This window comes from Heloderma suspectum, chromosome 3 (assembly GCF_057233095.1).
Source record: "Heloderma suspectum isolate Gila_16-S chromosome 3, 16-S_ref, whole genome shotgun sequence".
NCBI lineage: Eukaryota > Metazoa > Chordata > Lepidosauria > Squamata > Helodermatidae > Heloderma > Heloderma suspectum.
The window spans coordinates 84087501-84099749 of NC_139460.1; the positions used below are offsets into that span (position 1 = coordinate 84087501).

The following is a 12249-nucleotide window of genomic DNA, read 5'->3' on the forward strand; positions in this document are numbered from 1 at the left end:
ACTGCAAAGGATTTTCATCCAGGTATTAAAAGCTATCCTTAAGTTTGAAATGATGTTGGTTTGTTCCTTTACTTATGAGCCACCAACAATGGAGGGGGGTTATGCCACTGGCTGTCCTTCCTGAATGGTTAGTGCCCCACTTTTGTCAAACCCCTTGAATTACATCTGAAAGTCCTGACTTCGCTCCCACCTGGGTGTGTTTCCTTTCAACTTCAATGTGGTGGTGTACAGAGGCCAACTGCCAAAACAGTTATCCTTGTTCCAATGTTTCTGGCCCTGACTGTATTTGTAGTCACACAGGTTTCCAAATCAGTATCAGGATGAATCCAGATTTTATTCAGCAACTTTGTTTGCCACATGCCCAGCAGTGCTGTCTACATCCAGTCAACATATATACATCTCCATTTTGCTGTCTATATACATACATTGTGAAGGCATAACACACATCTCTAAGTAGCTGAGAACACAGGGTGGAATCATGCCAAGGAGTTCTGGTGCACACTCTTTCATATTTAGAGATACTCCTCTCATCTTCATTTTGTATATACAGCAAAACTCCTGATACACACTGTGAATAAGTGTGAACTAGTTCTTAGATTTGGTTAGAAATTGTAGAACCCAGTCAAAATCTTTCTTCAGCAATGGATGGTCTTGACTAACTCTCAGTCTAGTCATAGAATAGAATGATAGAGTTGGAAGGGGCCTGCAAGACCATCAAGTCCAACCCCCTGCTCAATGCAGGAAGCTTGATTCCCAGGCATTCTCCCAGCCAAGTATTAACCAGGGCTGCCCCTGCTTAGCTTCTGAGATCAGACAAGATCAGGCACATCCAGCCCTTATCTAACCTAAGAGATCTCATTAATGTAAAAGGAATATTAATTAAAAAGCACTTTATACCACCACCACCACAGAAGTGCAGCAAGGGACGATTCAGCGACCCGATCAACTAGGCTCTGGCACCTTACCTCTAGTGCCATGTCTCTGCAACAAGGCTTGTAGACCAAGTAGTGTTTCTCAGCCTGCAGTCTGAGTCCTACCACCTGACTGAATGCTTAGTCAGTTAGCCTCCGAGACCAACCCACCAGTTCCAGGTAGGGATGTACAAGAATTTCGTTTATGTTTGCAAAACATATGAACATGTCCCATTCATAATCTTGAACACAAACAGGAGCACATGCTCTCTGAAAATGTTCACAAATTCCCAAACCGCATTAAAGAAATGCACACTTCAAACATGTGCACTTTTAAAAATGTGCATCCCCTCAAAATGCACATTTCCATGCTTTACTCCATGGGGGAAAAGTGTGCTCTATCTAAAATGTGCATTTTCTCATTCAAAATGTGTTCAAAATGCAGACTTTTCCTGAAATGAAAAAGAGAGTGTGACTGAATATGGGAAATGAGGGGTCATAGCTCAGTATGCTAGAGCACATGCTTTGTATGCATAAGATCCCAGGTTGGATCCCCGGTTTCTCCAGGTAGGGCAAGGAAAGAATCCTGCCTGAAACCCTCAAGAACTACTGCCAGTCAGTATTGACAATACTGGGTTAGATGGACCAGTGTCCCAACTCAGTATAAGGCAGCTTCCCATGTTCCTACGCTAAGGAAAGCCAAGTGTCAAGGTGATGTCTGGAAAATCTCAGCGATGGCGAAAATCACCCATCCCTACTTCTAAGGCTGGTCCTTTAGTCTGAGCGATGTTTTGGTGTGACCAGATTTGGCCAGGCTAAGCACCTACCCTGCTGAATATGGGACAACTTCCTTTCTCTCTTGGATTACACTATTTACACTATCTGGCCATCCTGATCTTCAGCTGCTGCTTTCAAAACTTGACCCTTTGCCATGCTAGACTGTGCTAGTTATCTAGACTCCACTAGAATGAGAGTCAGCTTCCCCTTGTACATGGAAACCTGATCACCTGTGGCTGATCCCAATGGCCCCTACAGTGCTGCTCACTTGTAAAGCAGTGCATGCACAGTGCAGGAGCTTCACACATGGATCCCGAAGATGTCAGATGTGAGGCTCCCCTGCCTTTTGCAAATCTGATTTGCATATCTGGAAGAGCACTTCTACGTGTAGAAATCCATTTCCACTTTTAGATCTCTGTTACATAATTAGTACTTTCTTGTTTGCTTGTTAATGAGATTTCAGATAAATATTTGCTGAGATAATGAAGGAGTTCTGGGATATCAGTACTGTAAGTATTATAGACATTTATGGAAGAAATTAGAAATTACCTACAAATGGAAGGTCTCTGTTCTTGCAACAACAACAAAAAATTACACTATGTCATACTGTAATTTATAACATACTTTGCAAAAATACTTTAAGACTGTCTCTAGCTACAGAACCCTGCCAGTTGCTGATTCTCACAGCTGTAGGGCATACTTTTATTATGATGTTTATGAATATGGCTTTAATTGACAATGTCATGCCAGTACATTTTAATTGCCATTTTAACAATATAATTAAGCTTTGAATTTATGCACTCTTGCAACTAGAGTGCTGTGCTAGGCTTGAAGCAATGAACACTGATAATAATGAAAGCACTAATTGAAACAGTTTGTATTTTGGGATGCTGTTAGTTAAATAACATCATCATTATTGGTACAATAGGTAATTTAAAAAAACACACACACAGGATGCAGAACACAGATTAAAGAAGAAAAATCTTGCATGCATTATACAAAGTACCATAAAAAAAATAAGCCATTCAATTTGAAATTCAAGAATAAAATAAGCCTTTCACTCAATAAGAGCAGTGAGTCTAAGAGTGCAATCTTAGATGTCCTATAACTCCCACATGCCCCAGCCAGTGTGGCTGGTTGGGGCATGCTGGGAGTTGTAGGACTCTTTTCTCTTTAAACATGCACAGGATTGCACCCTAATTATCTTAACAACAGGGTTGTGCCTGCCCTCCAGGAAAGACTTGAACTTACTCATGAGGCAGTTTTGAATATTTGACCTACCTGCTGTTCCTTGCTATTTATTGACCCACTTAGTGCTGCTCACTCTGCTGCAGCCCCCAACCACCACTGTTGCCTCCACCACCATCTTTAGTCAAATATACTTGAAACTGCATTCTTGTTACACTAAAAAAATGGCAGAACCAGGCAACATTGGCCCTGGGTAGTGGTATTTTAGGAGGAGAAGTCAACAGCGGGTAAAATAATTGGCAGCACTGTGCATGGGAGCAGTTGGGGAAGGCGTTCTGTCCAGTGGAGCCCAAAACCTGAATCTGAAAATGAACCTTAGCTGCTCTGCAGAACAGATATGCTTTATGCCTATATAAACTCCATTAATTTCAATGGGATTAATTCCTGAGCAAATTCAATCATTTATTACATTTCTATACTGCCCAAAGCTATCTTTATTTAGAACTGGGGATTTGTTCCTAAGTAGGTTTATAATCTCTCCCCTCACCCCAAAGCAATCACAATGCACATATATAAGAGTACATGTAGAGTAGCATTTGGTAGCTATTCATTACATCTCCACATACAGAGTCTAATTCACTCCTTTGTAGAAAAGCAGTTTGCATGCAGTATCTGGGATTTGTGGAACAAATGATGCATGGACCTAGAGTCTGCCTTTCAAGTAGAAGCAAATTCATATGCTGAATTACACAGAAAGGAGTTTCATTAGGCAGGGCCCTGCTTTCTTTTCCTTTTCATAACACCATGCCTAAGAGCAAACTCAGATAGTGAGTGCCAACAGGATTATAGCCAAAACGAGGCCACTGAGATCCAAGAGGGAGGTATCCGCATGCTTGGGGGAACTTCAAGGTTTGCAGAAATACAAAGAAGTTGTAGAAAGAAAATGTTGTAGGAATAAGAAACTAAGGGGGCAGCCACCTGCTGCCAAAACAGCCCAATGACAACTAATCATGTTCAGGGACCTCCGAAGGCTGAGCATCTGTTGGGGTGAAGAACAGAATAACTGGAAGGGAGGGGGAACAGAATGGGATGTCCTGGAAGGCACCATGCCTGGCTGAAGCCATTAACAGGAGCACTTCACACTGTAACAGTTTGTTGCCTGTCCCACTTATTATATTATTTCTGAAGCCTAGGTGTAAGCCTGGTGTATGGCCTTTTGAGGAAGGTGAAGGAAGGAGCACCATGGAGTTGCACAGACTCTGTGAGGTTTTCTATAGTTTCCTGGTTTTACTTTTGCAGATATTGCTACTGTGCAGGCTTTGTTTTCTGAAAGAGACCCCAAAGAGAAAGGTGTGTATTCTCTGTCTTGTATGAGAGTTCTTTTAAACCTTGGCTCAGGAAACGTAAGGCGAGGAAATAAAAGGGTCCCTACAGTAATTTTATGTGTTTGAATGTGCAAACACCATCAGATGGATTGTTAATTAGTGGCAGGGTTGTTGTTTTAAAAAATAAAAGCTTACAGAAGCAAAGGTATATTGCTTGCTGAAACAAACAAAGCAAAATAACAACTAAGAGTAACTGCTGGAAAATAATAGAAGGTTAGACTTTAAAAAATCTGCTGCATAGCAGGATTTATTAAAATGTCAATAAAGGCACCAAGTTTAAGTTATATTGAAATTATAATTATTATTGGTGTCCAAGACCCTGGCTGGTCTTGATCACAATAGCTGACTCCCCCCTAAAATACTGCTGTAATCTTGATTAGGAAGAACTTCCTTCAGGCTATGTAGATACAGGTGCCCTCCATTTATATTACATATGGCACACTCTATTGCATTCCCTGTGGGACTGACCTATAGTAATGGTCCCCTTTGGCTGATGGCTATCCTTTTTGGGTTAGAAGATTTACACTGGGTAAATCTCATTGGTTGGAGCTTTGGTCCAGCACAATTTCAGTTTATGCCATAATAAATGTGTTACTTTAAGGAACCACAGCACTGTTTGGCAAATTTATTTGATGCATATTCCAGTTCATTTGAAAAACAATAGAGGAGACAGGTAGGGCATGTGATAACTATCTGAGTATACCAATGCAAAAAGAATAGCCATCAGCCATAGGGGACAATTATGACGGCCACAATAAATATAGAACAAAATTAGTTCTTGTAGAAGTGTGATGTATTTTGTTCTGGTTCCTTGAACACTAACACAATTCCCAGCTTTTCCTTCCTTTAAAAAAATACATCAACCTGTGATAGTATTAGCAATTTGTAAGATGCATGGAATGCATTGGTACAGAGTTATGACAAACATTTTTAAAAAATAAACCACCAAATATTATGTAAACACCCTTTAAATATGAAACCTAATCCAATTCACTTTCCTCTGTTCACCTTAGTGTAAGCCTGAGGCTCTTAACATATTGTTCAGGAGCTGCTGTGGAAGAAATAAATCAAACTGGATTAAATTCTAATTCCACTGAAGTCAGTGGCTGAAGCCATGCACAAAATTCTGCATATGTGATTTCCTTTGGAAGTATTAAGAAAATGTCAGAAAGAAATTGTGCAGAGACTGCAGAAAATGGCATAACATGATCTTGGCATTCCTTAAAGTTCAAGATTCCCGTGCAGCATGTAAACTACCACTTAAAGACCCATTCCGCCAATAGTGGAGGCATGCTGTCTAAAATTTTTCAGTTGTCTTACAACCAATATGATCATCGAGGAAAGCACTAATAATCGCTCTACAAACAGGTTTGTTCATTTATGTTCTATTAATACCACATTTCGTATTTAGAAAAACCATCTGTGATAGGGCTGCATAAGGGATATAAAGCAATGGTTGTAACTTTGCAAGTGAAAAGAGATTGTATTGCTCAGATATTATCTTATTAAAATGGACCAAAAATTGTTAGTATTTCTGATCCCCCCCCTCCCCCCGCAGTTACTGGACCCTTTATAGTAAATGATGTTTTTTTAATCACACAATTTCAAGGAATACAATCACCAAAACTGATACATTTCATTGACTCCAAAAGACCCACAAAAGAACCTCAGAATATTTTACTTCCACAACTTTGATATGATTAGAAACAAAGGGCTTTTAAGGCATTTCATGTAGAAAATATTCTACAATCAAGATCTTCAACAAATGTATGGCAAGGACAATTATATTGGATGATGAAAACCAATTTGGAGGCGTGACTAGAATGATCCAGCAAGTTCTTTAAAAAATAGAAATTTGAGTCCTGTAATAGTCGTAATATCATATATCCCAAAGATATTTCTGTTGCAATCATAGATCTCAATCCTGAAAATACTTCTTTCTCAGCTTCCATTTCTCTATACAGTGGCAATCCAGAAAAAAGGTGGGTCAGGTTCCATATACGGTGGGAATTGACAGACTTTTAGATAGCAGCTCACACACAAGACACAGAGAAACTGCTACTATTAAAAAAATAGCCCTTGAGGACATAGAAACTTGGACATGAGTAAAACCCCGCTAAGTATAATGAAGGCATTAGAAATCAAAATGTGCCTTGGAAATAGAAGCCGATATTCTTTAACAATGAAGAACATTAATTACGCACAGAGGTAAGCTTGCAGAAATCACTCTCATGCTTTGAGTTGACTTAGCAAATCATGGCCTCCTGACCTGCTCTCTGGGCACTTTGCTTGACCAGGGAAAATGCTAAAATGTTCAAAGATTGATTTGCTTTGTTCTGATCTAAAAGGGAAGTAAGCACTAGAGATGCTGGCTTTCTTTTTTTGGCAGACCTGTACCCTGAAAATCTCCTGCCTGACAGAAATGTGGCAGGTGAAGCTTTCTTCATCACTTCATCTTCATGCCAGGAAGAGACTCATTTGGTAAATTCCTGTCTGTCAAGATAGCTGCTGAGGGCACAAACACTTTGCCAGAAAAGAAAGCTATAAGAAAAGTGCTTAGAGGTTTGGAGATTATTGTTAATTTCAGAGCTTCAGGTCTTGGCACTGAAGAATCAAGCCCTTCATGGGAGAGAGGAAGTTTCAAGTTACTGATTTTTACCCATCTTCCTCTTTGAGAAAGAATAGGGCCAGTTTCAGTCTTGGCTCATTGCACAAGGGAAAATAATAATCTGTCAATGGTAGCCAGATTGTTATTAGTCATGTATGAGATCATGATCTATGCACAGTCAAATCTATTATTCATGGTACAGTGAGCATAGTTTGTGAGAGTTTATTACTGTAAATAGTGGTTGGGACAGCTCTGTAGATTTGCTTGGAAACCAAGACATTATTTCACCGTCTCTCTGACACATACAATTAAGTGGAATAAGGTTTTCACATACTTTGTTGTAACTGTTCTTTCATTTTGGTCTATGAAACAGAAGCATGTAGTTGGGCCTGCCTAAAAAGAAACGGTTGGACAGTACCTGTGCTTTGAAAATTACTTTGATGGAACTAAAATGATTTATTCACTTTACTATAATGTAACTTGATGGTTTCACCTTCGCAGCATTTTTCCACCTCAACCTGTCAGCAGCAGAATACTTGTATGTTGTGGAAGGTTCTGAAGAATGATCTAGAGAGCAATCAGTTCATATGCAGCATGCCATTGCCCGACATGTATGGACAGTATGGTTTGAAACATTTTGATACTCCTTTGTGGCTGCGTGCTGCAGGGAAACATTGGTCAATGATGGACAAATGGTCTTTCAAGGAATTTTGTCTGCAATGATTGATATTGGGTTGTAGGCAGTGCTGCATGGCTGTGCAAGCGGGTTTTTCCATCCTTTCCACCCCATTGCAGCAACCTGCACCCCTGAAAAGCCTCTCTTACAAAACGTCACAAAAGGCCTGGGATGTGTGGGGAGCTGCAGTGAGAGAATTGCCCAAAATTGGGTGGAGACAGATCGCGCAAGCAAGTTCCTGTGCACATGAGATGCCTCCACCTGATTTTGACTGATGTTCCCTTCCAACTGCAACCCATATCCTATATTCTAGGTCTGACCTTCAGGGAGAGGCTTTTTTGCAAACGCTGTGGGCTGCAGCTGGAAGGGAGAGGCAAGAAAGCCCTCTTCCATGAGCAGACCTCCACTCAAACAGTATTGGATACAAGCCCTTGTCACTGACTAATCCCTGATAAACATCCAAGGAACCTCAGTGTTCTCTGAAATATAGTTTGAAAACCACTGGTTTTCAAACCAGTGTCTTGCAGAGAAGGCCAATGGTATAAAGTAACTCACTTGAACCTCTAGCTGCATGCCTAGTTGCCAGCCCCTCCACAAGCACACATCACATCTTGTGGATCCTGCCCATAATCAAGTCAAGAAATGGTGTCAAGCCCCTGAGGTCTCAATGGCATCATCACAACTTTTCAACTGAATCGCAGCGCTAATAGCGTCTGGGAAACTCATGTCAGGGTCAAACTATACGTTATGTTGTGCAGCATGTAGCTGAGGATAATCATTTTTACACTAAAGTAAGTGCACAAAGCCCCAATTAACACTGCGACCATCATACCTCAGAAGCGGAAGGTTAAATACCCCTCCACTGTTCCCCCTCCCCCCAGTCCCCACCTACACGCACACAGGGATTTAGGGCATTTCTCCACCAGCCTAAAATCCTGCATTTAAAATGGGGCTTTCTGCTTCCGTTTGAAATGCAGGATCACAACGACTCCCTTTACATGTGCTTCCTTCTTCCCTTCCCCTTTCCCGTTCCCCCTTTATCTGAGTCTTCCATTCTCTGTCATTGATCTCGCTCCTCTTGTTGAGGCTTTCATGGAGGATACTGACGTGGCACACAACAGGGTAATTTGATAGCTCATTATCTGCGATCTATTTAAAAATGGGACAAAGGGCATTTAGTGCAGGAGAGGCCCTGGCAGGTCACGGCGTCATGTAAAGAGCCTGCAATCTCAACTGCAGGATAAAAGCCTGGTGTGAAGGACCCCTTAAAAGGAGGGGGGAAAGCCTCTACTGATGCCAATGGAGACTTTTTCTTTTTTAACCCTCAATGTGATAGTGGGGATTTGGTAGAGAAATGGTGGAGGGGTAGGTTTAATTGTATCCTCCTGGTGCATGGTAGTCCTAATCCAAATTGGGACCGCACACACTCTAGAGTAAAAAATACTGTTCTCAACTACACGCTACGCAATTCACATAATGTGCCGGCTGACCCTCAGTTTTACCACAGTAAAGGGATATTTGAATTAGCGGGGGACAATTAGCATTTTAGTAGAGAGTAGAAAGGTGCACAGTTCAGAAAGGCACCCCCCAAAAGGAGGGGGGGGGAATAACTTGGGAGACCTCCAGAGAAGCAGGCTTGACAATGTATGTGTTAAGGAAATCTGATATATATCAGAAGCGCTCACATACAAAACAGATACGTATTTATTTTTGCACCATCCTCCTCTCTCAAGATTTTGTTCTCATTAACTCTAGGCTATTTTGGGCAGTCATGTCATATAAAGGAGCATTAAGGTTCATTAAAATACTGTAATATGGCAACAGGTTGGATTAGTGTAATAAGATATATGTGGGGCTGTCCTTGAAAATGATTCAGAATCTCCAGTTAGAGTAGAATTTGGCTGATAGATTTGATTGGGTTAGCAAGTTGAAATGATGTTCCATCAATTCTGAAAGAATTACATTCATTTCCAAATCTAATTCATGGTGCTGGTGCTTACTTTTAAAGCCAGAAATGGCTTTGGACCCAAATACCTGAAGGAACATCTCCCATACCAACCTACCTGTGTATTAAGATCTTCAAATGAGGCCTCTCCCTGAGAATGGTCAACAGTGTGTTATTATATACAAAAGAGAGGGGCTTTTCTGTGGTGATGTCCCCACTTTGGGACACCTTCCCTAAGGATATTTGAATGGCACTGACACTGCAGTCTTTTCGGAACCAGGTTAAGTTATTTGTATTTGTATTTTAACTGGTTGTATTGCCTCTGCTTTTATAGTTTGTTGCTCTCAGTTTTACTGTTTGTAGGAAGATTGATTTTATTGTATTGTATTTGTTGTTATAAATGTTAACATCTTGTACACAGTGTTGCCATCCATTTGGATGAAGAGAAGTTTAAAATATTTTTAAAGACAACTAAATAAATAAATAAATGATGGATTGTTTAGTGGGAGGGTGTTATTATGCCCCCATCCTCCTTGTTGGCTTCCAATGGGCATCTGGTTGGTCTGGACCAAACAGGATACTGGATTAAATAGGCCTTTGGTCTGACCCATCAGCACGCTTCTTATGTTCTTAAGATTGTAGAAACCTCAACTGCTTCACAAATGCTGTTATCTTTTATTACCTGTTTTTACAATAATAAAATTCTGCAGATCACAATATTATAGTATAAGATAGTACACAGAATATTGTTTGGTTATTATTTCTGAGACAAGAACCATTTACGTGAATACCAGCATACAGCATGTAGCAAAGAATGTGGTTTGTTGTCAGACAGGACCTTGGAACTTACCTTGCAATGACAAAGAGCACACAACTGACTCCAAGGCAGGCTAGGAGGACATACATCCAAATATCAGGAGAAAGAGGGTTTAGAAAGGAAAAAACACCAGGATTTGTGCCATTGGGCTTCCGGTACAAAATACTGATTCCCAGTGTCATAAAGGGCTTTGAAAAGTCAATTACTTTTTCTCTTACGTAGGTAATAGTGAGAGGAGCAACTGCCAGGTCAGCTTTCTGGGAACACAAATGGAAAAATAATATTCTCATTTCCATTAAAACAAACATATTTTTATTTCTTCACTTACTTTTTCAAGCATGCCGACACAAATAAAACTAAATTTGCTCATAACTATAGATATGGGTAAACTTTGAAAGGAACAATGATTTTCTCATTAAGATTTTCTCATTCCTTCCATTGGGAAGGAAACTCAACTTCAGACAAGCTATGCTATTTTCATTTTATTCACTAAGAATGTGCTGTGTGCCGATGCCTTCAAGAGGCATTAGATTGTAACATTTTTCTATTATGAGACATGATCCAATGTTTCATCCTTGTCTGGGTGACTTGAACAATACTATAATGAAGCAGTGTTTGCAAAATTCCAGTATACAGAATCTATTATGCATAATAAGAAATGTTGCACAGCTGAGATCTGAAGGATTTCAAGACAGAACGTTCCGCAGGGAAACTCTGAAGTGGCAAATGCAAGAGTACATTGTAGGTGACATAGATCTCTCATATGGTTATTGTTATCATTCATTCCCTCGCTCCTCCAGGAGAAGTGCCATGCATATTAGAGGCAGCTACTGGTCTCCTTGTCTGTGTCCTAATAGGCATTTATGCTCATCACATACGGAATGGGCTACTGCCAAAGAAAGCTACGAGGCAAGGATGGAGAATGTGTGGCCCTTTAGAAATGTTAGACCACAGCTCCCATCATCCTTCACCATTGGCGATGCTGGCTAGGGCTGATGTAAGTTGCAGTCCAACAACATCTGGAGGGCCACACGTTTCCTGCCACTGCTGTAGGGGATTATGCTCTAAGGGAGTAGGGGTTATTGGCTATTAAGTAGTAAGATAACCAGAAATAAAAATGGATGGAGAAAGCTCCTCTTTTCCTGTGTAGTTGCCTGTGATCCCTCCAGCTTTCTTTGCATCTTGGTATGGAGTTTTCAAAATTCTTAAAATTCAGGCATGGTGAAGACAATGGGCAGCTTGGCCCTTATAAAAGAGACTTCTATGTAGAAACATAAAGCCATAATTTTCCTTAAAAAAATATACCCCTTCCCAGTCTAATGCTTCCTGGGTTTTAAATGTCTATTGAGGGTGCAATCCTATACACACTTACCTGAGAGTAAGCCCCATTAAACCCTATGGGAAGGATCCAATAGCATCTGGCAGCTAGTGCTAGCAGAAACCAACACTTGTGCCATGTCAATAGTGCTTATTAGCACGTCAGGTTCCTTGGAAAACTCGTTGTGTGAGCAAGCACTAATGATGTGGTGCAAACATTGGTTTCTGGTAGCACAATGTAAATAGCACTAGTAGCTGGACTCCTTTGGGCCCTTCCCTGTGGAACTTACTTCTGAATAGACATGCACAGGATTGCATTGTCAGTCTGTTTAAAAAATGGCACAGTTGTCTATTTTAAATATTTAGCTACTGGAGACTGAATAGAATAATAAAGACCCTGATTCAATCTTACGTGATCTATGAGTTCTTTGACCATCCCATTCCATTCTCCTTTGTCATTCTGGGCTCCATATTTACCATCAGATACTAGTTTCACTTCATAGATGAAGCCTAAAATATTTGATAACTCCTTCAACAAATCCAGGCAGTACCCTTCAAATCTATCATTGCCATAAAGGGGCTTATCAGATTTCTTGTACATCACATAGGGATCTTCCTGTAGGAA

At 40.5% G+C, this 12249-nt stretch overlaps 1 protein-coding gene across 1 annotated transcript in view; it reads right to left on the reverse strand.

Moving 5' to 3' along the window:
* GRIK1 (glutamate ionotropic receptor kainate type subunit 1) overlaps positions 1 to 12249 on the reverse strand; it is a 258943-nt gene that overhangs the window by 31538 nt on the left and 215156 nt on the right. The window contains exons 11-12 of the mRNA XM_084841714.1: positions 12037 to 12240; positions 10341 to 10564 (exon numbers count right to left, since the gene is read on the reverse strand). Of these exons, the coding sequence (XP_084697840.1) occupies positions 10341 to 10564; positions 12037 to 12240 (428 nt within the window). The remainder of the gene's footprint in view (positions 1 to 10340; positions 10565 to 12036; positions 12241 to 12249) is intronic.